A 21,106-nucleotide genomic window follows, 5' to 3' on the forward strand; every position below is an offset into this window, starting at 1 on the left:
CTGCTTCTAAATATCGCAGCATTTAGCATGGGTTGTGTCCCACTTTTGATGCACGCACTTAGTTGATCCACACTTGCTTAACCGCCCACGCTTGTCCCGGGAGGGAAGAGGGAACCGTTCAATTGTGATGGGTCGAGTGATAGTAGATGACATGAACTCGGCATTTCCTTGTCTGCAGCCCGTGATTGGCTGTCTCTGTAGTTGAAGAGTCCTTGTTTCTTGTAAATCTGTGCGTGTGTATGTGTGGGCGTAATTCGTAATTCACACGGACGGCAACAGATGTTATTGTCAATCAATACATCGGGCCCATCACAATTATCTGTCCATCCACATGATGATGGGTAAGGAATGGATGGATATTGGATCCATGGATCCAGGCAGAATGGCTGTGGTCGCTGTACACGGCCGTTCCTTATAAACAGGACCAACACCCACCCCCAAAGCCTCTCTTCTTCTTTTTTCTCTTCTTCCTCAGCAAGTCCTTTTCAATCGCAAATCCTGTTTTTGTTCTTGGGTCTCTTACCCTTCCCCCCTTTGTGTTTTCGTTGTTCACTGTGGAGCCGGTCTCTACTACTATCTTTCTAATTTTCGTTGTCTCTAATCAAAGATATCCGTCAACTCCAAAGCCTACTCAATAAGTTGCTGGCCAGCTTAGAGACATCAGCCCTTGAACAATTATCCTGCTTTTTTATTTATTTTTTTACTGCTCGTCCCGCCTGTTATAATCATCTAATTACAGAAATCACGGATTTCACTTGCTCGCGCCAACTATCAAACAATATTGCATTGATCAAACTTTCATTGTTCGCATCATCGACTCACCAAACAACCCAAACGCATAATTGAATCAAATCAACTCAAAGCAAAATGTCGGCTGTTCAACTTTCCTTCTCTCTCCGCGTCTCCTCTGGCGTCAAGACTGTCCACCTTCTCGGCTCTTGGGACGGTTATGTCGGTCAGCTCCCTCTGTCCAAGGACAAGTCCTCCTCCAAGTCCGGCTCCTGGAAGGGCACCTTTCGATTCCAGAACTCAACTCTTGAGGCTGGCCAACGATACTGGTACTACTACATCATCGATGGTTACCATGTTGCCCACAACCCTAGCGTCACCTCAACCATCGAGCCCACCACTGGCCGTGAGCTGAACGTTCTCGACGTTCCCACCGACTCCCACAAGTCTTCGTCCCACCGCTCTTCATCTTCCAAGTCTTCCTCCAAGTCGTCTTCTTCTTCTTCTTCTTCCAAGTCCTCATCCAAGTCATCGTCGCACAAGTCTTCCTCCAGCAGCAAGAGCTCTTCTCACTCCTCCAAGGACAAGGAGTCGCGATCCTCGCGATCCTCACGCCACAGCTCTAAGCTCTCAGTTGACATCCCCAAGGGTCGCCCCCTATCAATCTCTCAGATCCAGGCCCCCAAGCCCATGTCTCCCCATGCGACTAAGCACATCTTGGATGCTTCCTACTACGACAATGAGGAACTTGAGGAGCTTGCCGACCGCTTCGGCAGCGCCAACATCGAGGACGAGTTCATCACTGACTTCAGTACATCGCCAATCTCCTCCAGTGGTTCTTCTCTGTCCTACCGCTCCGACAGCTCCTCACCCAACTCGTCCCTCTCTGGCTACAGCACCCCCGGATCCGACGTCAGCTCTTGCACTTGCGAGCGCTATGGTATTACTCGCAAGGGCGAGCGTGTCAAGCTCGACTGCGGCGGATCCCGCTGTGGCTACGATGACGATAGTGACTCCATCTGCTCTAGTGGCAGTGAAGACGAGTATGAGTATGAAGAAGGCTCCGTCTCGCGCACCAGCTCTCGCCGCCACGGCGTGGTCGCATAAATGCGTCAGTGTGCGGAGGGCTCTGTGGCAACAGGTTGAGAGAACCTCTAGCCGTTCATTCTTTGAATCGGGCATCCCCTGGCAGCGCACTCGCGCCGGGATGACTCGACCTATGTTGTTGTGGTAATATCAGCAATCATTTCTCTGTTCCGACCTGCGTCACGCTGTCAGACGTGGATGGTACGCCGAGCTGGTCTCGTACGTTCCACCGCGACGATGCGTTGATCGTTAGCTAGGTCGATGCTGCGGCCGTTCGGCGCAGTCCTCTCAAGGCTGCGCAGACGTAATTTCTATTCCTCACTCTGTTGGTTCCTGAGTGAGCTGGGAGTTCTCGAAAGAGGCTGTCCCAGAAGCAAACAATGTCAACGCATGAGAAATCTCATCTGTTCTGATGATGAGATCCCGTTTCTTGCAGACAATATCTGGATGTGGTTCAGGGCCTGGCGATTGATGAAGGTCTAGACTAGCCATTACGAAGTATGAGGTGGATGATCAAGGACAGTCATGAGCAACGATTTAATGAGTGAAATAGCTTAGCTGTCTAGGATAGATGACGATTGAATCTATTCATGAAACGAGATAAGAGGCTTTGAGTAACAGAGCAACGTGATGATGTACTAGGTAAAGCTATCGATTTCGGTCTTTCGGTTCAATGTTACTCCCCATCCATCATGTTACACTTCTAACAGTGGAGGCGAGGGTCCAATCTTATGGCGGGGTAACTCCCTATCATCTATTGGACATTCATGTATTGCCCAGCGGTAGTATCACAACTCATCTTCACCGTACTTGTAACGTCTTTTCTACATATAACATTGCATTGTATCTCTGGTTTTATGTCAGACGAGGCCTGAGATCACCAGTGATTTGTCTCAAATCTCATTAAGTGCGTCTCAATTTCTTCTTCAACCACGCTCCACGTACTTCCTTCATTCATTCGTCGAGCTTCACTTCACACGATCTCAAGTATAGCATCACCCAACGCAAATATGTCCGACGAGCAAATCATACTCCCCATCATCGACTCCCACATTCACCTCTACCCAGCGGCCGAAACCGACTCCCTCGCCTGGTACACCCCCGATGGACCTCTTGCCGGCCAACATTCCCTGGAAGAATACCGCGAAGCTACCTCTTCCGCACCGTCTCTCCTAGGCTTCGTCTTTGTCGAAACAGACCGCAAGAATGATGTTGAGTCTGGCGCAGTCGATGGCTCCGGCTGGGAGCAGCCTTTGGCTGAGGTCTCATGGCTCAAGCGTGTTGCGCTTGGTCAGCCGCGCGACGGAGAAGGCCACAGCCCCGAGGATGCAAAGTTATGCCTCGGTATTGTGCCATGGGCGCCGTTGCCAAGCGGGCCTGAGGTTCTAGAGCGTTATCTTGATCGAGTGAAAGAGGAGGCCGGCGATGCTTGGCCGAAGATCAAAGGGTTCCGCTACTTACTGCAGGACAAGCCTCATGGCACTATGCTGGACGATAAATTCATCGAGGCTGTCAAGCTTCTCGGCCGACGAGGCTTCACCTTCGATGTTGGCATTGATCAGCATCGACGTGGAAAGAAGCAGCTCGATGAAGTGATCGAATTTGTTGACCGTGTTCACGATGGTGTTCCTGAGGAGGAGAAGGTCACATTGGTGCTAAGTTCGTGCAGCCCTTCTTTCCCCTACTTCATTCTAACAGTTTATCCTTAGACCACCTCTGCAAACCCGACTTCAGCATCTATAACCTTACATCAGATCCCAGCTTCCACGCCTGGCGCACTGCCGTCTATACCCTCAGTAAAGACTCTCACGTCTATATGAAGCTCTCCGGTGGCTTCTCCGAGATGCCTGACTCCCTACGAAACCAAGACCCCAACCACATTTTCGAGGCTACTCTCGGTTGGCTCGGTATTGTCCTCGCCACCTTTGGCCCCGGCCGTATCATGTTTGGCAGCGACTGGCCTGTCTGTACTGTCAACACCGACAATGCCTGGCCTCGATGGTGCAGCATAGTTGAACGCATGTGTTGGATGGCTACGCTGAGCGATGAAGAGCGCGCAATGATCTTTGGCGGTACGGCCAAGAAGGCTTATGGCCTCTAAGCCAAGGAACGGCATTGTCAGGACAAATACGGCAAATACTATATATATATATTAGTCTAAAGAAAGCTTCCTTAATGAGATATATGAGTGTAAATAAACTGAGATTCTTATAAGAAAAATAATCGCAACTCTTGATATTAACGGATCTCATGATTTACTCAAAGACGACTTTATATCCGGCCTCATGATAGAAGCTTCAAATCTCATGAAGGAAAAGAAAATCAACTATGTTCGAGAAGAAACTCCAATCTACAACTAACATCCATTGTAAAATGCAACGCCGGGCTCCCATGACCATCAGTCGTAGAAACGTCAATAAACAATGTCATGTCAGGAATCTAGAGCAAGCTCGCGGCATCCCCCGAGCATATGCTATGCAGAAAAACAGGCTCCAGTCATACAGTTTTATGTGTCATTAGTTTCGCGTCCATCTGCCCCTTTGAGGCTCATCGTGTTTCTCCCCATCCAACATTACTCTGCTCCTCGTCCTCGGTAGTTGCCCATCTTCTCAATGGAGTTCATAATGCCGCTACGGGCCATAGCACCTGGACGAGGCAAGCCACCTGCGCTCTTTGTTCGCTCGTGAGGTGCTCGGAGTCCCGAACCTGGCGCGCGTAGTCCTGACGCACGAGTGACACTGCTTCTAAAGTGATCTGCACTTCGTTTTGGCGTCTTAGTCTCAGGCTCTCGGTCATGTTGTCTCTCATAAGGGTAACGAGACGCAGACGGAGGCTGTTGAGCTTGTTGCTGTGGCAGAGGCTGAGGCTTTGGTGTCTGCGCAACAAAGCTCTGCATGCTCATCATCTCCTCGGCAAGTTGCACAAGCTCTCCCTTCTCTACGCGCTCCTTCTCCAGCATACTGCGCAGTGACTCGTTGTCGAGTTGTACTGTATGGACAACTGCCTCAAGTCGTTGGATATCAGCATTCAACTCCTTGATTGCTGCGCTGTCTCGGACTGCCTGGGCCTTGCGCTCGTCGGCCTCGATGCTGTCGGGCTCGACTCTGACCATTGTTGTGTCTCGGCAGACACGCAGACGTTCGTTCACCTCGACAAGTTCTCTGATCTTGCTTTCAAGCTCATGGACACGCTTCTCCCACCGCGTCTCGTATGACTTTTTCAGGGCAGTAACCTTAGATTCGTGCTTGCTCTTATAAAGAGCATGAAGCTCACGAGCCACCCGCTCGACTGCAATCTCAACTTCGTGATTGGTGTCGTTTGGGCTCTTGGGCTTCTCGGGCGACGACTTGTCGGTGTCTTTCCCGGCACGCATACCCGCCATCTTACTCTCCGCCTCTTGGTGCAACATCTCGGCTGCCTCACGTCGCTTCTCACTCTCTTCCAGTTTCTGTTCGAGCTCTTCCTGTTCTCTTTGGCTCTCCACGATTTCTTCTTTGGCCTTCCGCAAGACATGTTCCATCTCACGACCGCGGTTCTCCCAACCTTCTTTCTCAGCAGTAAGTTGCTCTTTGATAGAGCGTTCCTCGCGGAGCTGCTCCTGGGACTCGCCCACCCGCTTCTCTGCATCGCCAACTGCGGCCTTGAGCGATTGCACTTCGGCTTCCTTACCGCTCAATGAAGCTTTGAGTGAGCTGATCTCTGACAGAAAGTTTGATTTGAGAGACTCGAGTTCCCTCGCGGTGATGCTGGGAACGCTTCGAGGTGTGGGCATAGGGGGAATGTCAAAGTCGATGAGGTTGGCAAATCCGCCACGAGAAGGCGTCGCAGTCATATCAGGTGCTGTGCGAGATGGAGAAAGCCGGCCCTTGGCCGGTGACTTTTGGGGTGATCTCTGAGGAAAACGCAGCTGCTCTGTGAATTCCAGAAGATTCGTTGTGTTTCCCGAGTCGTGTCTCGCTCTGGCTCGCGACGTTCGTGATGGGGAGGGATCACCTCGTGTGTCTGCCCGAGGCGTGAGGCCACCCATATCGGACAGCTTGGTAGGACTTTGGCCGAGTTTGGCAAACATGGTTAGGTTGGGCACAGCTGAGAAGGTACTAAAGGTACTGATAGCTGTATCGTCAGGGCACACGGAATCATCGACCTCCATTTCTCCAGAAGGGTTTACGTTGATGGTGCCGGTAGTGACGTCCATATCGTCCAGGCCGTCTTCCAGGACGCTCTGCTCATCTTCAAAGATCTCAATTGCGCGCTTGAGGCCTTCATTTTGCCGCACTGCATCCTCTAGACTCATCGTGCTCTCTTGTGAGGCGGCGCGGGTTGTGTCGAGAGGGTTGCTGATCTTAACAGGAAAACGCTTCTCGGGAGACACCTTCCTAGGGCTGCGAGCGTTGGGGCTCAGTCTATCTGTTGGTCTTCCATCTCTCACCTCTCGCTGGTCAGTGAGGATCTTCAACGGTGACAGAGTTGCGCCGGAGAGGACTCGGGAGTGTCGTGATTTTGAGGGAGAATGGTTCTCCTGATCGGAAAATGCAGTATCGTTGAGGGCAGACACGAAAGGGGATGATCCCTGAGAGGGCTGACTCTGTGATTCGGAGGCCGCAGAGACTGTTCGTACCTCATAGGAGTCGTACCGCTGAGCAGTAGCTGGTGTCTGGATATTGAGATTTGAACCTTGGGTAGGCGACAGTGGTGTTTCCATTGTGATGCGCGCTGAATCAAGGAGATATGATAATCAAACAGTTAATGCGCGTAGTCACTGTTCTAGTTGGCAGGGGATATCGTTGACTTGATAGTCTGGTTCAAGCCACTTTGAGCAGTGTTAATTGTTTAGAAAGTCAAGTTCAACGGTCGCACGCTAACACCAAATATGTTGACTTTAGGTAGTTGACCAGACAACACCCAATAGTGGATCTCTCACGTGGTAATCATACCTTAGGTAATCATCATTCAACTACGGAGTACCTTCAACGTTAATACTAGGTTGCTAAGGTAAATAAATACCAACGTAGGTGATTATAGGCAAGAGGGCATAACATTCATTTCACTTACCGTTGCTTAGCTGCGTTATGACATGTCAATGTTTCTTTACCTCACAAAATTATTGCCAGAATGGCTTGGAACCTGAGCACTCCCTATGCCCATGTAAGTGCTTCGTACACTTGTTCTCACATCCATACATTTTGTAACAATCATCGCCATGACACATCTGCACAGGAATCTTGGCACGTATGATCCAACTCTCTAATTGTATCTATTCTTGAGAAAAAAAAACAGCTTTTATTGTTCCCTCATAATTCGTTACCTAATAAAGCAACACTTCAAAAACACACACACATCGTCTGTGCTGGCGTTTTCTGAACCACAGTGAAACGCGAGCACATATGAAAAGAAGTGAAGAAATGAGAAATGTAAGATCGTAATTCATAATTCAGAGCCTTTCCCATAGGTTCCCTTCGGCGTCTTGACTTTCCAACATCTGGGCTAGCCAAGTCAGCTCAGTAAACAAGGGTCCAGTCCAAACTCATCATTCCCGCCTGGGCTCATTACAGGCAGTACTGTCCCATAGTATGCGATCATATCGCATTTCGGAGTAAATCATCGAAGTAAGAACCTTGCTGCAGAGACTCTTTCCAGAAATTAAGCCTCCATGCAGACCGTGACTCATTAGTCATTGTATATCCGTGACAGAGCATGCTAGATCAACAAAAAATCGGAAGTCGTGTCGTGAACTCATCGGCATCATCTTTGCAATCAAGGGCTTTCCGATGAGGGACACTCCAGTGCCCAACAAAAAAGAAAGAAAAGAGTTCTTTTTAGAAAAAAAAGGAAATTGAGAGAATGTGTTTTCATGTCCCTGTTCGTCGGAGATGGGACGTATCATAATTTTCGCTTGCACTGTTCAATGAGTGCACGGGGGAGATGCCACTGTTCCTTGTAAAACGTCGACAACGAAACACCGGGAGTCATCTATCAGTCCTGGAAACTAACCGAAAGATTGCTGTCTTCGAGGAGCGCTAATGGCAGAAGGAGGCCGAGCGGCAGTATCGTACACCGGAGCAGAAGGATACGAAGGAGACGCAGCAACAGTGGATGCAGGCCGAGCCAAGTTGTCATAAACAGGAGCAGGGGCATAGGAGGGAGAGGTGCCGATGCTAGAATGAGGGCGATTCATGGCGTCATACTGGGGAGCAGGGACACTCGTCTCCATGGTCTTGTGTCGCTTCAGGTCGAAGTTGTTCAAGTGGTCATGTACATTTGGACCAGGTCGTGGCGTCTCCGCCTCATCATCTCGTCGTTTGTATGGACTCATGCCATTCATAACACCAGGCTGGCCATACCCGTTGTGCAGGGTGTAGAATCCGCCGGGAGAAACCATGCTGTCATTCGATGTTATGGTTTTACGCCGCTTTGCTTCGAAGTTGCCTGCAGAATCATGTCCATTGGGACTTGATCGGTGATCATCATCCTCATCTCGACCTCGCTTGAGCATACCTCCGTCTCCATTAGCAAGAGGCTGGTGATGAACGTTTGGTAAAGGCTGCGCATATGCATTTGACATACCAGGCATGCTACCAGGCATGTTGTTCATGGTGTCGTGTGCATTATGCGCTGACCTATGAACCTCATCGTCTTCCTCTCTACCCCGCTTGAGCATATCTCCTCCATTCTGCATAGGAGGCTGATGTACATTCGCAAGGGGAGGCTGTTGAGGGTAACCATTGGACATTGCGTGCATGTTACTCATAGGATCATGTCCATTAGAGACTGGCCGGTGCAGGTCTTCTTCTTCTTCTCGTCCTCGTTTAAGCATGCCACCTCCATTAGGCATGGGGGGCTGGGAACCATTTGCGAGAGGCTGGGGAGTGCTTGCGAGAGACTGAGGACCATTTGCAAGGGATTGAGGAACGTAGCCTCCGGTTGGCAAGCCAGGCATCATTGGGTGATGCTGTCCAATTGAAGGCAAAGCATTAGGAGCAGGGGGTCTCTGACCACCGAGTCCTTCGTGCTTGCGGCGCTCGGCAGCTGCCATGACCTGACTGGTGCGGTTCGAGTTCGACGGATGATAAAGGAGTGCTCCGATATTGTGAACAAACAAGGGAAACAGGAGCTCTGTGATCTTCTCCTTGTTCGCAAAGTCTAGTGCACGGTCGTAAGGAATCCTAGACCATGGTTAGTTCAACATCCAGCAATGAGTCTACAGACCCAACTACATGGGGATACATACCAGACACCTTTCAAGTGCATGGGACCAATCTTGACGACGTGGCGAACCTTTTCGCTTTTCAAGATGCCGTCCCTTCGACCTCGAGTCATGCCAGCGACATTTAATAGTTTCGTGCCGTTTATCATGTGGTTATCTGTACTTAAGGTCAGCTGGTGTATAGGGCGCTTAGGGACAACAATTTTCACCTTCTCTCCGTGCTACACATATACCTCTAGCTTCCACCTGGAAGCAGAGGCTGCCTTCGTCTTCCCAGAGGGTAGCCGTGACTCTGGGCTTCATACCGGGGGGGTTGTGCTGGCCAGTTGTGTCGAAAGCGCCATTATTACTACTGTTACTGTAACCTGGCTGCTGCATTGCCCCTTGGTTGCTGAGCGCTGAAGGTACTGGCAATACATTCTGGGGCGCTGGCATAGGAGTGGAGACCGCGGTAGTTGGAGCACCATTCGTAGAATAGCCATAGCCGTACTGTGGTGTCGAATAATGAGGTGAATAATACATGTCTGGCTGGGGATGGCCTTGGTTCATCGCGGAGGTGTTGTTGTTGTTTTCAATGGGGGATAATGGGTGCGGTTGGTCTCAAAAGTCGAGATACGGCGGTTGAGCACTCTCTGCTAGAGATAGAGAGAGGTAGGGCTGCCGTAACGTTAATATGGCAGCACAATTGCGAAGAGGAAGCAGTCGAGGAAGGATGACTGCAAACTCGAAGGAAGAGGAGGTGGACGGCAAAAGGGAAAGAGACCGGCAAAGAAAAAAAGAGAGAGAGAGAGAGAGAGAAAAGAAATAGAAAGAAAAAAGGAAAAGGAAAAAATCCCGAGAAGGTCAGGATCTTGGTGGTGAGGGCAGAATGAAGAGAAAGGAACAGAGGAGGCAGGTGCGAGGTACGTACCCTCAACTTGCTTGATCAATGGCCGTGGTAGAGGTACCCTCAGTACCCTCAGGGCCTTGAGCAATACCCGCCCCTCAGGCAGGCAGGTCGGGACGGGGGGGAGGGGGGGAAGACAGACGATGGGGGAGTGCACTTTGGCTTGGTGAGGAGTGTGAGGGAGTGTGGGGCATAAGAAACAGAAACAGAATCCATCCTTGGTGAGAAGGGAACGAAAGGGTGTGGCAGTTATCCACCACAGATTTAATCCTATCAAGGGCAAAGAGGGGTTAATCCTTAGTTTAGTTAGTCTGGTTCAAGAGTAGACGAGAGGCAGGAGAAGAACATCATCCACAGATGAAGTCCAAAGCCATTTCTATGAGCAGACGAGAGGCGGAGAATGATAGAGGATATTCCAAAATCAAGGAAAGACTACTTCTTAGGTATGCAAAAGCTTTGAAAGGCCTGAATTGTATTGTTCATTTGACGAAATCATGCTCAACGGCCTGCGGCACTAAAAAGAACGACCATGCAGTACCTACCTTATGTATGCACACGCACCCAATATGAGTCTATTTGGGGTGCAGTGGACCACTTGCATGCTCTGCTCGTACCTTGAACCTCACAGGTTTGTGTGCATGGCACAGAATTGTCACGGTTGATAAGGTCCAAAGCGATAAAGGAAAAGAAAATACCTAATTTCTAAGGCTGATCTCCCTCGCAATTGTTCGTGGGTAGCGAGTCTATCGTCTTTTTGACTTCCGAAATACCGGCATACAAAATGGTCAACAATGAATTATCTCAAGAATGAACTTGAAAACCCTTCTCACCGTACGAGCCGACATCGCCCTTGACTTTTCCAGGTGTGTGCTGGCGTGGATCATGAAATAGACTATACTATCTTTGGCCTGACCACGCACGGTACGATGCATACTGTGTTATGCTTGGGTTCAAGCTGAGACTCAATGCTTGGGTACCTGCTGTCCTCAGCATTGAAGGCTTTTGATGATATCTCGTCTTTCCATGAGCACACAACCAGACATGACCCAGATGCATCGTGTTATTCCTAAAATATTCCGTCCTCCTCATCTCATTGTCTAGAAGTGGCCAGAGAAATATACAGGCTGTCCCTCCGCTTGCCGTATGCGCACTGGGCACTCTCCTGTCAACGCACAACAGAACCAGGGGACCATCCAGCTCGCAACCTGCACACAAACTCGGTGGAGGAAGGACTCTCTGTAGGGCGTTGTTGAAAGCTAAAGAGCGCTCCCAGCAACTTTGGTGGGTGGTGCGAGGGGTGCGGCTACAGGGGCAGAGGTATATCATTGGGGTGTAGCCAGAACAGCGTAGCACCATGCCACCTCAAAGTGCGTTGGGCGGAGGAGGGAGTTGATCATGGGTTTTCTCTCAGCGGTTGTTCGTACAGTTACCGACTGAGGTATCGCGACTGCTACTAGTACTGGGGTCTCTCCCTGGATAGAGTGATCGGTCACCCAGAAATCCCAGTGGCTACAGGAGGCCACGGGGCCGGCAGGGCTACCCAGGCCACAGCGTGCAAGGATGAAGGATCCGGGGGGGGGAACAGACGGGAGCGATGCTTGGTGTCATTAACCCCTGGCAGCTCAAACTCCGCTTACTCGCGCCAGCAGTTACTGTGCACCCACAGTGCATCTCAGCACCCGCTTGATGCGACAGGAAAAGCCCGCACACAGCATCGATTCAAGATACAACTTCGAGACGTCTAGAGAGTAAGTCATAACATGAGAAACCCTACTCAAATCCTCCATTAGGTGATACCCTTCCCATGATCATCTCTCAAGTTGCGCCTCAGATACCTGGCTTCGGCTTGTCAATTCATCCAAAACCCAAGTCACCTCGATCATAAGTTGTTCACAAACAGTGAGATTGACTACGTAGATCACATTACAAGGGTCAATTTGATTGGTCTTTGCTCTCCTCCCGGACCTTGTTGTCGTCCATTTCCCACTCAATCACATCAATCCCTGGTTAGATGCTTGGCCCGTATATGTACATACATACACAATTGAGGTAATACTGGCCAGGTTCTTTAACTGCAAGCATTCACTGGATATTTCCGACAGGATTATGGATGTTATAGGAATCATTCATGCCCTTGTTTCATCAGCAGCTCTTCAGGCTATGAACAACAGTTATCAAAGCATCCAAAAACGGCTTTGAGTCTATCTGGTGTCGTCCACGGCTGCGCTAGAGTCCAGGTTGCCTTTGTGTCGCGTCAGTTTGTTGTGGGCTGGGCGTTTCTCATTTGTCTATCCGGTTGTGTTATTGCTTTTCTGTGGCCGTGTCGTGTCAGTGTCGTGTTATGTGCTAGTAGTGTGTTGCGCTGTGTGTTGTCTTTGTTATTGTGTGCTCTTGTCGCTTTAACGCCATTCGTCGGCTTTCGACTCTTGGTTGACTTCGGTTCTTTCGCACCCTCCTTCCTTCTAGCTCTTAAGTGCGGCACAGCACTGTGCAAATTACCCGAGGGCTTTGCTCCCCATGTGAAGTACGGGCTATATTTGCGATTGAGTTTCCAGAGCTCTTCAACCAGGTTCATCCAATCAAAGACTTCGAACACCAACTAGAAGATATTTAGACCAAAAGAAGGGAGAGGATAATGGCATCAGAGTTTGCGCTTCCAGATTCTCGGCGCTTCTGATATTTCTGCTTTCTTACCCCCGAATGATCGATCTGTAGGTAAGGTAAGGTAGTTAACTGCCTTATAACTGCCTTACCTACATACCTAGGTGCTTAATCGTAGTTCTCAACGGTGCGCCAAACCACTACGGGACCGTTACTTTGGGCTCCCTGTATTGCGTCAAGTGCCGGGACAGCCTGTGCACCATTATTTCTGTGCAACTACCAACAACTCTTATTGAAAAAAGTTGAGAAACCAAATGCGAACAAAAACCCTTCCATAGTGCCGAGAATTCAACAATGGGGGCATCATGCAGACTAGGAGCGGAAAGGCTGTGTACTCTCACTAAGTTCTGACTACGGGATTCGCTTGCGCAGGAACAGCCACCGATGGTGAAGGGAGAGGTCTTGAACAGAGACTCACCAAGTCAAGTTTCTGTAAGAGACTCAATGACTTTGGTTCCGGCTCAAGATCATTGGTCTACAGTTGTCAATGCTCTTGTTCTGCCAACCTCCTCCCAACCCTGCCTGAGCGAAATGGCCACATCAGCATCCCGGTCTCTCTACATACAGTTGCTCAAGCCCGAGCCCACGGCCGTGCGAAAGTCCGTTAATGGCCCGGCAAGTTCTCATGTCCCATGTTGCCATAATCGCATGGGTCGCCGCAGCTCTCCGAGCTGCCCGGGTTTCCCCTCTTTGACTAGGATGTTGGAACAAGCATCCGCTGCTGGTGTTTATTGAGTTTGATTCGTTGATAAGGCATATGTGGAGTTTCCGTTCTCTCTGTTCTGCATAGCTGAACATCAAGTCATCGTCCTCGTGGCTGAGCTTTATGGCCCACCAATGATGGATGTCTTGCACACAAGAAAACGATGAAGGGGTCTGAGGGCCCAGTTGAGCACAGTGCCGGATTACCAGCGGGGCCTCTTATTATTCCTAAAAGACCTTCTTCACGGTTCCTGATCCATGGCCGAATGTCCTCGGGTCTGTGAGTTACGCTGTGGCGGTCTCGACGAGCTACTTGCCAGGTATCATGTCTCACTTGAGATCAGTTTTACCTCTGCTACTGTTACCTCTCTCTCCCTTGAGAAGGACTCGGCGGCAAGGTAGCCTCCCGCGAGATTTACCGACGCTCAGACAACGCATGTACAAACTCTGGGCCCAGAATTTCCCGCCTTTGTTGAGCTCTTGACAGCTGACCGGCTGCTTCAGCTTGATACAAAGTTTCGATGGTCTTTCTCATAATTTCCACTCAATCAATAAGACTTGGGCACCGGCTCAGCCACCCGTTTCCCAAGACATGTGACTTTGTAAGTCCTAGCCTCTCTCTGTCAAGACGCCGGTGTTTGCTTTCCTCGCTCCAAGTCTTTACACTTGTTATCAAGCCTCTGAATACGATGCCACTGCCCAGCAGCCTCCTACGTCAACTGTTTCCCACGTATGACTATCACGAGCCCAGCACAGAGGCAGTGGCACTTCTGTTCAATTGCTTCTGACCCATTATTTGTGCCCAGTGAATATCTCGAAAGTCAACACAAAAGGTCAAGGGTCTTGCTCGGAGTCTTAATCCAGCTGGCAAACTCTAAAACTATCAACAATCCATTGTTCACGACCCAAAAGTACCTACCACATCATACCGAGGCACCGATAAAGGGTGTCGAAGCTGGGTTTAACACCATTTTGACCAGGGTGGTACGTTCGTGGGCGGGGATCTCTTGTTACTAGTGAGAAGACAAGTTTTTTTCATGGTTCTTCCTCGGAGCGGCTCGACTTCCCGACCACGATAATCGTGATGATGGAGATTGAAAACCAGATATCTGGCAAGAGTGGTCTAGAAACGAACAGCCTCGAGATATACAAACTTAGTGAGTCTGTGGTGTAGATCTTATGCTGGCCACCAAGCTGGCACTACTGTACTGTATGTGTGTCTACTCCGTACATGGTCCTTACGCACCGTTGACCGGGACCTTATGCAAGACGTACAAGGAGCTCATCCAACCAGGGCCAGTGTGACAGGCCAGGCTGCCACTCCCTCTTAAGGTGCATATCGATGCATACATAAAGAAGCTGGTCCTGGGATGTGCATAAGTGGATGTATGATATTCTTCGATGCATATGATTCACATAATGCCACGAGGCTGAACCGTAGGGACGTCATCCCTTGGCTTGGCTCGTTCGGTCTTTTTTTCCTTTAGGGTTTATTTCGATCGCGTTCGAGAATACGTGGAGAAGACTAGCAACTAACCCAACGACGAAGACTGAATGAACCTCACTCCCCACTCATGATAGATTCTGTTTTGGTCAGTAATAGATTTCCGAAAACCTCGGCCAAGACACTGCCATATGCCTCTCGTGCCCATTGCATCTACAATGTTCACGTAAATCTGACTGTTTAAGAAAGGTATCTCGGCCGCACATGCTTAAGCAGCTGGCAAATGAATCGCGACCTGCCTCATATGGCAAATGGCGCAGATGTTCGGCATTTTTTTCTCGATCTCTCCGATAATTGAGGATAAGTTAACGAACTACCTCCATTCAGCCACGACACCCCGAAACCCAGCCTCCGCTGGGTTTTTGCTCAAAAGTAAATTTCCATTAACTATGAGGGTTGTACTACGTAGTCTGTGTTTACCCGGGTGTCTAGGTGTCTCGCCAAAATGAGACCTCCCTTTTTTGTTCGTTGATTGACACTTCGCTGTGGAGAACCTTCAGTGAGCATGGATGAGCGATAGAGCATGCATATACACAACGGACATAGATAAAGTAAGACGTGGGTAATATTTCTAGGGTTTTACTCAAAACAACGGCGTATAACTCTTCTGTTGCACTGCACACTGAGGCGTCTAATGTACACAAGGGTAGCGAGCGTACTGCAGCCTCATGCAAGATTTCCGTCGAGAGCATGATGGGATATCATCGGTTCCTGCAGCCGAGAGAAAAGAGAAGGCTGTGCAAGAGGCTAACACGGGTGCTGACGGAACCTAGAGACGACAACGGGTATGAGGGAGATCAACCTCGCAGGTTATTCCTTGTCAAATAGGCACATTCGTACCAAGAAGGCGAGGCTGGGGTTTGGCGCCAAACAAGTGACTCGGCGGCAACCATTCGGAGGAACTCGTACAATACGCTCGACCCTGGCCAATCCAAGGTGAGACTTTCTTAAGGGGCTATAGGATTATCTCATAGGCTTGGACTAACTCAAGTACATAGGGTTGATGCAGGTACCATGAGATGCATATCGAGAACAGCTTAGAACAGAGATCAGTTCAGCACATGAGACGCAAACTCGGGTCTGGAGCCGGCTGGTTTCACATTAGGGACTTCACACTAGGAGACCTATGGTTGCGAGCCGATGTGCAATATGATAAGGCCTTGTCTTTAAGCTGTCAGTCCGGGACACATGCATATTTTGACAGAAATTGCTTTTTCTTTCCCACTTCGCCTCAATAACTGCACTTGGAAAGAAGAGGGCCATGGCAAGAAACAAGACAGAAGAAAGGATGTAAAAGTAGATGCAAAAAATAACTTAGGATAAAAGTAAGCCTGCTTCCTTGGTGATCATTTTGCCATGGTCTCTGATTAAATTGTCGAAAATCGCAACTTAATACCCAGCTGGTTGCCTTATCCTTCCACATTCTTTCTTTCTTCCGTCGAGTCTCGCTCCGAGGGACGTCAACATCCGAGCACATCAAACGGGAAGGAACAAACGGCGCACTGTGGCAGGCATTTCCGGGCAAAGAAAGTACCGATACTTCCACCAACCTTACCACAAAAGGAATGGAACCCTCGATCTCTTCCCGCTTCTAGTCTCCACCACCAACCATTGCCAACCGTTATAGTCACAAATCCAACCTAACCCGCCTCATCTATCAAACGAGGAAGAGGCAAAACATGTGGCTGTTGTCTGTCTTTCTCTTGGGAACAATCCTCACGCCCTGACCTAAATTCAGTGATTAAACAGGACACTCGAGGATATCTACCCCTCTACAGGCAAAATCTCCAAGTTAGGGACGTACTCTGCAGTCTGCATGCTGGCTTTCTAGCCGTTACTTGAGCTAGCAGGGATGTGGAGCAAGAACGTTTTTTTTACATTGACGCCAGAGAAATTGTGGTTACTGATATCAATTTGGCTGTTCGCTAGCTTTCTACCATCGTTCTGGTGTCTTTGCAATGTTCCAGGTAATTGTTTGTTGCCTTTGCTTTTGGGCTGGATGTCAATCACAGCAGCTGACTCCCATCCCCATCCAGCAAATTTGAACAGACGACTGGCCGATCTGTTCAACTGGCCCGCCGTATTTGCATACTGGAGCTTGACAGCTGGCTTCCCCCGACTGGCTTACCCCACGTTGCCCAGCACGTTTCAATGGAGGACACATGTCCAGCCACACACAACATGGCCCGAGTCCTTCAGAAGACGTCCTCAATCTATTCTTGATACGGAATGCTTGTCTCACATACCCATAGTGTTATGAGCATGCGTTGGATGGGTTGAGACAGGCCATCGTTGGGAAATGATCTCAATCCAGCAACCCAATCTTGCGACACCTGGCATTCGATCAGTCAGCCCAACCTCTCACGTATTCCATTCCGTGATCAGTCGATAGGCATCAACAACCCCGCGCAGTCTGATTGGGGCTTCTCCCTGGATATTTTGCGGTTCACCTGCCGGGCATGTCCGTGAAGCTATTGTCGCTGATGCTACTCTGACAGCGCATGGGGGAATGCAGTTTTGCTTTTTCTCAACCTCATCGTATCATTTCCTTATATCTGATCCACTGGTATAAACTCGTTCCCTTCAAAAAAAAAAAAAAAAAAAAAAAAAAAAACACTTGAACAGAATTAGACCCGAGGCAAACAACAGGTTTAGCACACGAGTGGACTGTGGCCAGATCCTCGCAGCTAGTCATCAATCATTCAGGCATTGATATTGTAACAGATCCTTATATGTCTAAGCTCGACACATGAATGTCAACTACGTACCGCGTCGTCGGCTTGGTTCGGATTCATATCAGCCAATCTCGGTACCAGCCATACGACCCATCCCTGAAGCACTCGGTCGATATCTAACACACTGTCCTCGTGTGTGTTCATATCACTGCAACGACTATTCCACAAACCCGACAATTCTTATGTATGCTCTCCGTGGTTTCGGAGAGCCATTTGCTGCATCTTTGGGAGTATCGTCTAACCCTCGGGTACCAGAAGTCAAGTGCTGTGGCTTGGTGACTTGTTCCTTGACTTACAAACCAACTCGTGATGGGCCAGAGTGACTGCCTCGAGGACTTGACCCAACGTATGTGCTCGGAAACCACATGCTCGACAAATAGTCCGTATACGAAACATTATGATTCTGGTTGCCGGACCTCGGAAATCACATTGCCTTAGGTGCAAGTCATCGCGCGGTAGGGTTGGTGATGCTCCCCGTCATCGTTCTTATCCTCACATTATCCAAGAAGGGCTTGGTCTGCTTTACATATCGTTGAGCCTGGCCTCCCAGAAGCTTCAGTCCCTGCAGCCGCCCTTGCTTCCGGTCGACAAGGATGGCATGGTAGACATGCTGGCTTGAGCACTCGCATGTTCTGCACAGCGGCTATGTAGCTGCATGTCTAAAAGCTAACCAATTAGAAATGCATTATCGTCGGGAAGAGCAAACATGGGCCCCTGTTGGGGCGTTTCAAAACCAACCAGCCGTCCTTAGGCCCGCGTGTGAGCCTTTTGAGTCTAAGCCGCCATTGACTGGGCTGCTCCAAGATGCCGTGGGGGAGCCTGGTCGCCAAGACTTAGCCAGTGAGTTGAGTCGCCACGTTTACCTTCTAGAGCCTTAGGGCGCCCACTACCTGGCACACCGGTGCGCGTTAGTCAGTCGTTGGTGGGGGATCCTGACTTTAGTCTACCCGTTCGTCTTGCTGTCAGATGCAGATGGCACAGTGGGAAGAGCAACTTGGGCCTGGGCTGTTGAGTGCTGACAAAAGTGCCCCACCGAGTTTGGCTCTGTTGGAGATTTTGGCGATTTTCACTTCCGAGACTGGCCTCCAGCCGAGAAATACGTGTCGGGAGCATTCAAGTTCTTGGAGAAGGCAGGAAATTCCCTAAGTCCCAATGCTTGCATTTCCATGCAGTCTCCAAACAGTGATTCTACCGAATATTGGGATATCAATTGCAATTCCAAGCCATGTACGACGAGTGCTTCTCTTGCGGTCAACTAGGAAGCTATGATGGCATTTCGTTCTGGCCCAGTCATTATATCTCGATCCAATGATAGCTCACCACGTCTCTGGCACACCACCCACCGCCGCCACCAGCTCCCCAACGACCAGGACGCAACCTCGATAGACTCCGAGGTCATCAGATGAAGCTTTCAGATTACTTGTCTATCTTGTGTCCTCGTCTTCTCGGTCGTTGTCTCCTGTCGGGTCTCTAGACGTGTGTGGATTTTAATCGGTGCACATCGTGCAAGACCTGCTACCAATTCCTTGCCACGATCCAGGGAATAATGCGTCGTGAACTAAACCTGAAGTTTGTGACTTGCCTTCATTCACCAGAGCATGGCGATTGCTTTGAACGACTCCGGGATGTTTTGCCCAGTGGGATGCTCACCCCGGCCTCCGGAGTTCGGGGCTTTGTCCACATACTGCCGCTGCGTTCTTAATCCCCAGATGCGATCTGGCAGCGCTTAGTGCGCTCCTGTAACTCTGCCTTGTAGCCGACCCTGTTGAGAGATCTGACCTATGCTTGCATACGCACCCAGTTTCATGCTGCGAGTTCTCCATCATGCTGATGGAGCAGTAGGCCGCGGTCTTTTCAGGGACTGTGGACTCTATCGTGTATGGTATCAAGATCATATTCAAAGAGCGATGAAGTGCCGTCAGTTTTTTGCGCCCCGATAGTGGCTTTTTAGAGCCTAGTGCTACCCTCACCGCTATTCTCTGACCCAATTGTACCTTTCAGTGAGATGTACACTTGTACAGTACTAGCCTCTAAAGCGACCCCCTTTGTGGTGACCTTGGGCGTCAGTCAACAAGGGTGGCCTTGTTACATATGATAACGGCACGACTTGGCTGCCAGCTCACTTCAAGCTCCACAGGGCCAGAGCCAAACAGATCTCGCGGGAAGCCAAGCCATGATAGCATCGTTCCCTGTCAGCATCATGCTGGTTGGAGCTTGACGGGTAAGCAGCATGTACTCCGCATCTGCTAGTGGTAGTCCACAAGGGCCTCAGTGAAAAGCAGACTGAAAGAGTCTTGCGTGACACAGGCTGTCCTCATCGAGATATTGCAGGATCGCATCATGATCATGGCTACGTGGGAAAGGTGCCACGGCTTGGATGTAAAGTCTCAGCCTCAGGACCACCTTGTGGCGAGTCAGGGCGAGGCTATAGCTATATCGACAACGGGAAGGCTTTGCGTCGTGCCTGGTGCCTTCAATTGCATCGCGTGAAGTGACAATATCGCGTTTCTACGTGCTGCCCACTCCGTTAGCCTTCCCGCACATCACATCAAGCAGCGGGGTGTTTGAGGGGCTGGGGGGACTTGATGTCTATCCACCTGGCAGCTAATGTACGGTACGGGAAGCCTTCATGCATGCACGTACGCGTGCATGCAGGCCGGGCGACTGTAGTGTTAATTCGTAATGTACGAATATGTGTTTCAACAGAGCACGAAAGATCTCTGACAAGCCAAAAGGTATGACCTATCTGCTAGGGACACATGGAGGTCAATGGGCAGAAGTGGCTGAAAGGTCGGGATGTCATATCTCCTGGTTTTGGTGGCCAAGGTCCTCGACGATGAGTTCCTGAGGAGAGCCCCTGATCTGAGCAGCCTATTCTCAGAAGCACATAATTAATTCAGAGGACAATAACTTGATGAAGCAGACAGCCACATCTCGATTGTGCGTAGCCCATGTCAGCATGTCAGTCACTCTCAAGTCACTCCCAGTCGACGAAAGGGACGAAAATTGCAGTGGGAGGATAGATATATTTGATTAACAGTGCTCCTGGTCAAAGATGCTGTTACCCGCCATGCCCATATGATGCAAACCGTCAATCAAGCCAAGGTTATAATACCGATGCACTGTAGAGACACCTCTTTGCAATACGCCAGATCACAACATCTCTGTAATTCAGAGGGGGTGCTGCAGGTATGTTATGCATACTGTAATGTACGTACAGGTGATTGGAGGTAGTGCTTGAAATGCTGGTCAGGATTATTGGTGGCAAATGCTTTCGTTTGTTAAGCAAGGAAAGGATAGTTCTGGTCAACGCCTCCACCTCGTCTTGGGTTGTATCAAGTTCCTACGATCCTGGTCGAGCCGTCAAGCGATCGGTCTTTTGTGTTTGGCTTTCTCCGAACCCATGAAGAGTTCGAAGGTTGAGGCTTGGGGGCCAAGAGGGAGGAAGGGGCCTAGGTAATCTAAGGACTTCACGAAGGGGGGCGGAAGAGGAATTGGGTGGCCCCAGACCGTGACATGTCATGGCATGACATGAACATGAACATGGAATGGCCTGGGCTGGAGTCGCTGGTGCCTGTACGGAGTATGTACATGTATGT

General features: G+C 49.8%; 7 protein-coding genes across 8 annotated transcripts; 3 read left to right on the forward strand and 4 right to left on the reverse strand.

Annotated features, from left to right (window-relative positions):
* Positions 1-684: 684 nt before the first annotated feature.
* FVEG_02856 (hypothetical protein) lies at positions 685-2,445 on the forward strand. Its single transcript, XM_018890371.1, has one exon. It carries the CDS (start codon positions 868-870, stop codon positions 1,834-1,836), a length of 969 nt encoding a protein of 322 aa, XP_018746670.1. The 5' UTR covers positions 685-867; the 3' UTR covers positions 1,837-2,445.
* Positions 2,446-2,825: 380 nt separating this feature from the next.
* On the forward strand, positions 2,826-3,916 carry FVEG_02855 (hypothetical protein; the record flags this gene model as incomplete). The annotated part of the gene is made up of 2 exons (XM_018890370.1): positions 2,826-3,474; positions 3,525-3,916. 2 exons carry the CDS (start codon positions 2,826-2,828, stop codon positions 3,914-3,916), a joined length of 1,041 nt encoding a protein of 346 aa, XP_018746669.1.
* A 56-nt stretch (positions 3,917-3,972) lies between these two features.
* FVEG_02854 (hypothetical protein) lies at positions 3,973-6,635 on the reverse strand. The gene has a single exon (XM_018890369.1). The coding sequence runs from the start codon at positions 6,515-6,517 to the stop codon at positions 4,388-4,390; it is 2,130 nt and encodes a 709-aa protein (XP_018746668.1). The 5' UTR covers positions 6,518-6,635; the 3' UTR covers positions 3,973-4,387.
* A 344-nt stretch (positions 6,636-6,979) lies between these two features.
* On the reverse strand, positions 6,980-10,449 carry FVEG_02853 (hypothetical protein). 2 transcript variants are annotated; one of them, XM_018890368.1, is made up of 4 exons: positions 9,930-10,449; positions 9,229-9,676; positions 9,044-9,176; positions 6,980-8,978 (listed from the first exon to the last, which is right to left on the reverse strand). In XM_018890368.1, the coding sequence occupies exons 2-4, from the start codon at positions 9,566-9,568 to the stop codon at positions 7,802-7,804; spliced, it is 1,650 nt and encodes a 549-aa protein (XP_018746667.1). In that variant the 5' UTR covers positions 9,569-9,676; positions 9,930-10,449; the 3' UTR covers positions 6,980-7,801. The 2 variants fall into 2 exon arrangements, with proteins under 2 accessions (XP_018746667.1, XP_018746666.1); XM_018890367.1 differs by having other exon boundaries at positions 9,229-10,449.
* Positions 10,450-10,689: 240 nt separating this feature from the next.
* On the reverse strand, positions 10,690-11,280 carry FVEG_15139 (hypothetical protein). Its single transcript, XM_018904247.1, has one exon. The coding sequence runs from the start codon at positions 11,259-11,261 to the stop codon at positions 10,803-10,805; it is 459 nt and encodes a 152-aa protein (XP_018746665.1). The 5' UTR covers positions 11,262-11,280; the 3' UTR covers positions 10,690-10,802.
* A 532-nt stretch (positions 11,281-11,812) lies between these two features.
* On the reverse strand, positions 11,813-13,439 carry FVEG_15138 (hypothetical protein). Its single transcript, XM_018904246.1, has one exon. It carries the CDS (start codon positions 12,478-12,480, stop codon positions 12,160-12,162), a length of 321 nt encoding a protein of 106 aa, XP_018746664.1. The 5' UTR covers positions 12,481-13,439; the 3' UTR covers positions 11,813-12,159.
* A 6,653-nt stretch (positions 13,440-20,092) lies between these two features.
* Positions 20,093-20,930, forward strand: FVEG_02852 (hypothetical protein; the record flags this gene model as incomplete). Its single annotated transcript, XM_018890366.1, has 4 exons — positions 20,093-20,121; positions 20,214-20,242; positions 20,548-20,696; positions 20,808-20,930. 4 exons carry the CDS (start codon positions 20,093-20,095, stop codon positions 20,928-20,930), a joined length of 330 nt encoding a protein of 109 aa, XP_018746663.1.
* Between the last annotated feature and the right edge of the window lie 176 nt (positions 20,931-21,106).

This window comes from Fusarium verticillioides, chromosome 5 (genome assembly GCF_000149555.1).
Source record: "Fusarium verticillioides 7600 chromosome 5, whole genome shotgun sequence".
Classification (NCBI taxonomy): Eukaryota; Fungi; Ascomycota; class Sordariomycetes; order Hypocreales; family Nectriaceae; genus Fusarium; species Fusarium verticillioides.

Coding starts and splice junctions, on each gene's coding strand:
- FVEG_02856 (XM_018890371.1), top strand. CDS start 868: ATGTCGGCTGTTCAACTTTCCTTCTCTCTCCGCGTCTCCTCTGGCGTC.
- FVEG_02854 (XM_018890369.1), bottom strand. CDS start 6,517: ATGGAAACACCACTGTCGCCTACCCAAGGTTCAAATCTCAATATCCAG.
- FVEG_02853 (XM_018890368.1), bottom strand. CDS start 9,568: ATGAACCAAGGCCATCCCCAGCCAGACATGTATTATTCACCTCATTAT. Junction 9,177..9,228: donor ATGTGTAGCACGGAGAGAAG/GTGAAAATTGTT, acceptor CCTTAAGTACAG/ATAACCACATGATAAACGGC. Junction 8,979..9,043: donor ATGCACTTGAAAGGTGTCTG/GTATGTATCCCC, acceptor ACCATGGTCTAG/GATTCCTTACGACCGTGCAC.
- FVEG_15139 (XM_018904247.1), bottom strand. CDS start 11,261: ATGGTGCTACGCTGTTCTGGCTACACCCCAATGATATACCTCTGCCCC.
- FVEG_15138 (XM_018904246.1), bottom strand. CDS start 12,480: ATGAACCTGGTTGAAGAGCTCTGGAAACTCAATCGCAAATATAGCCCG.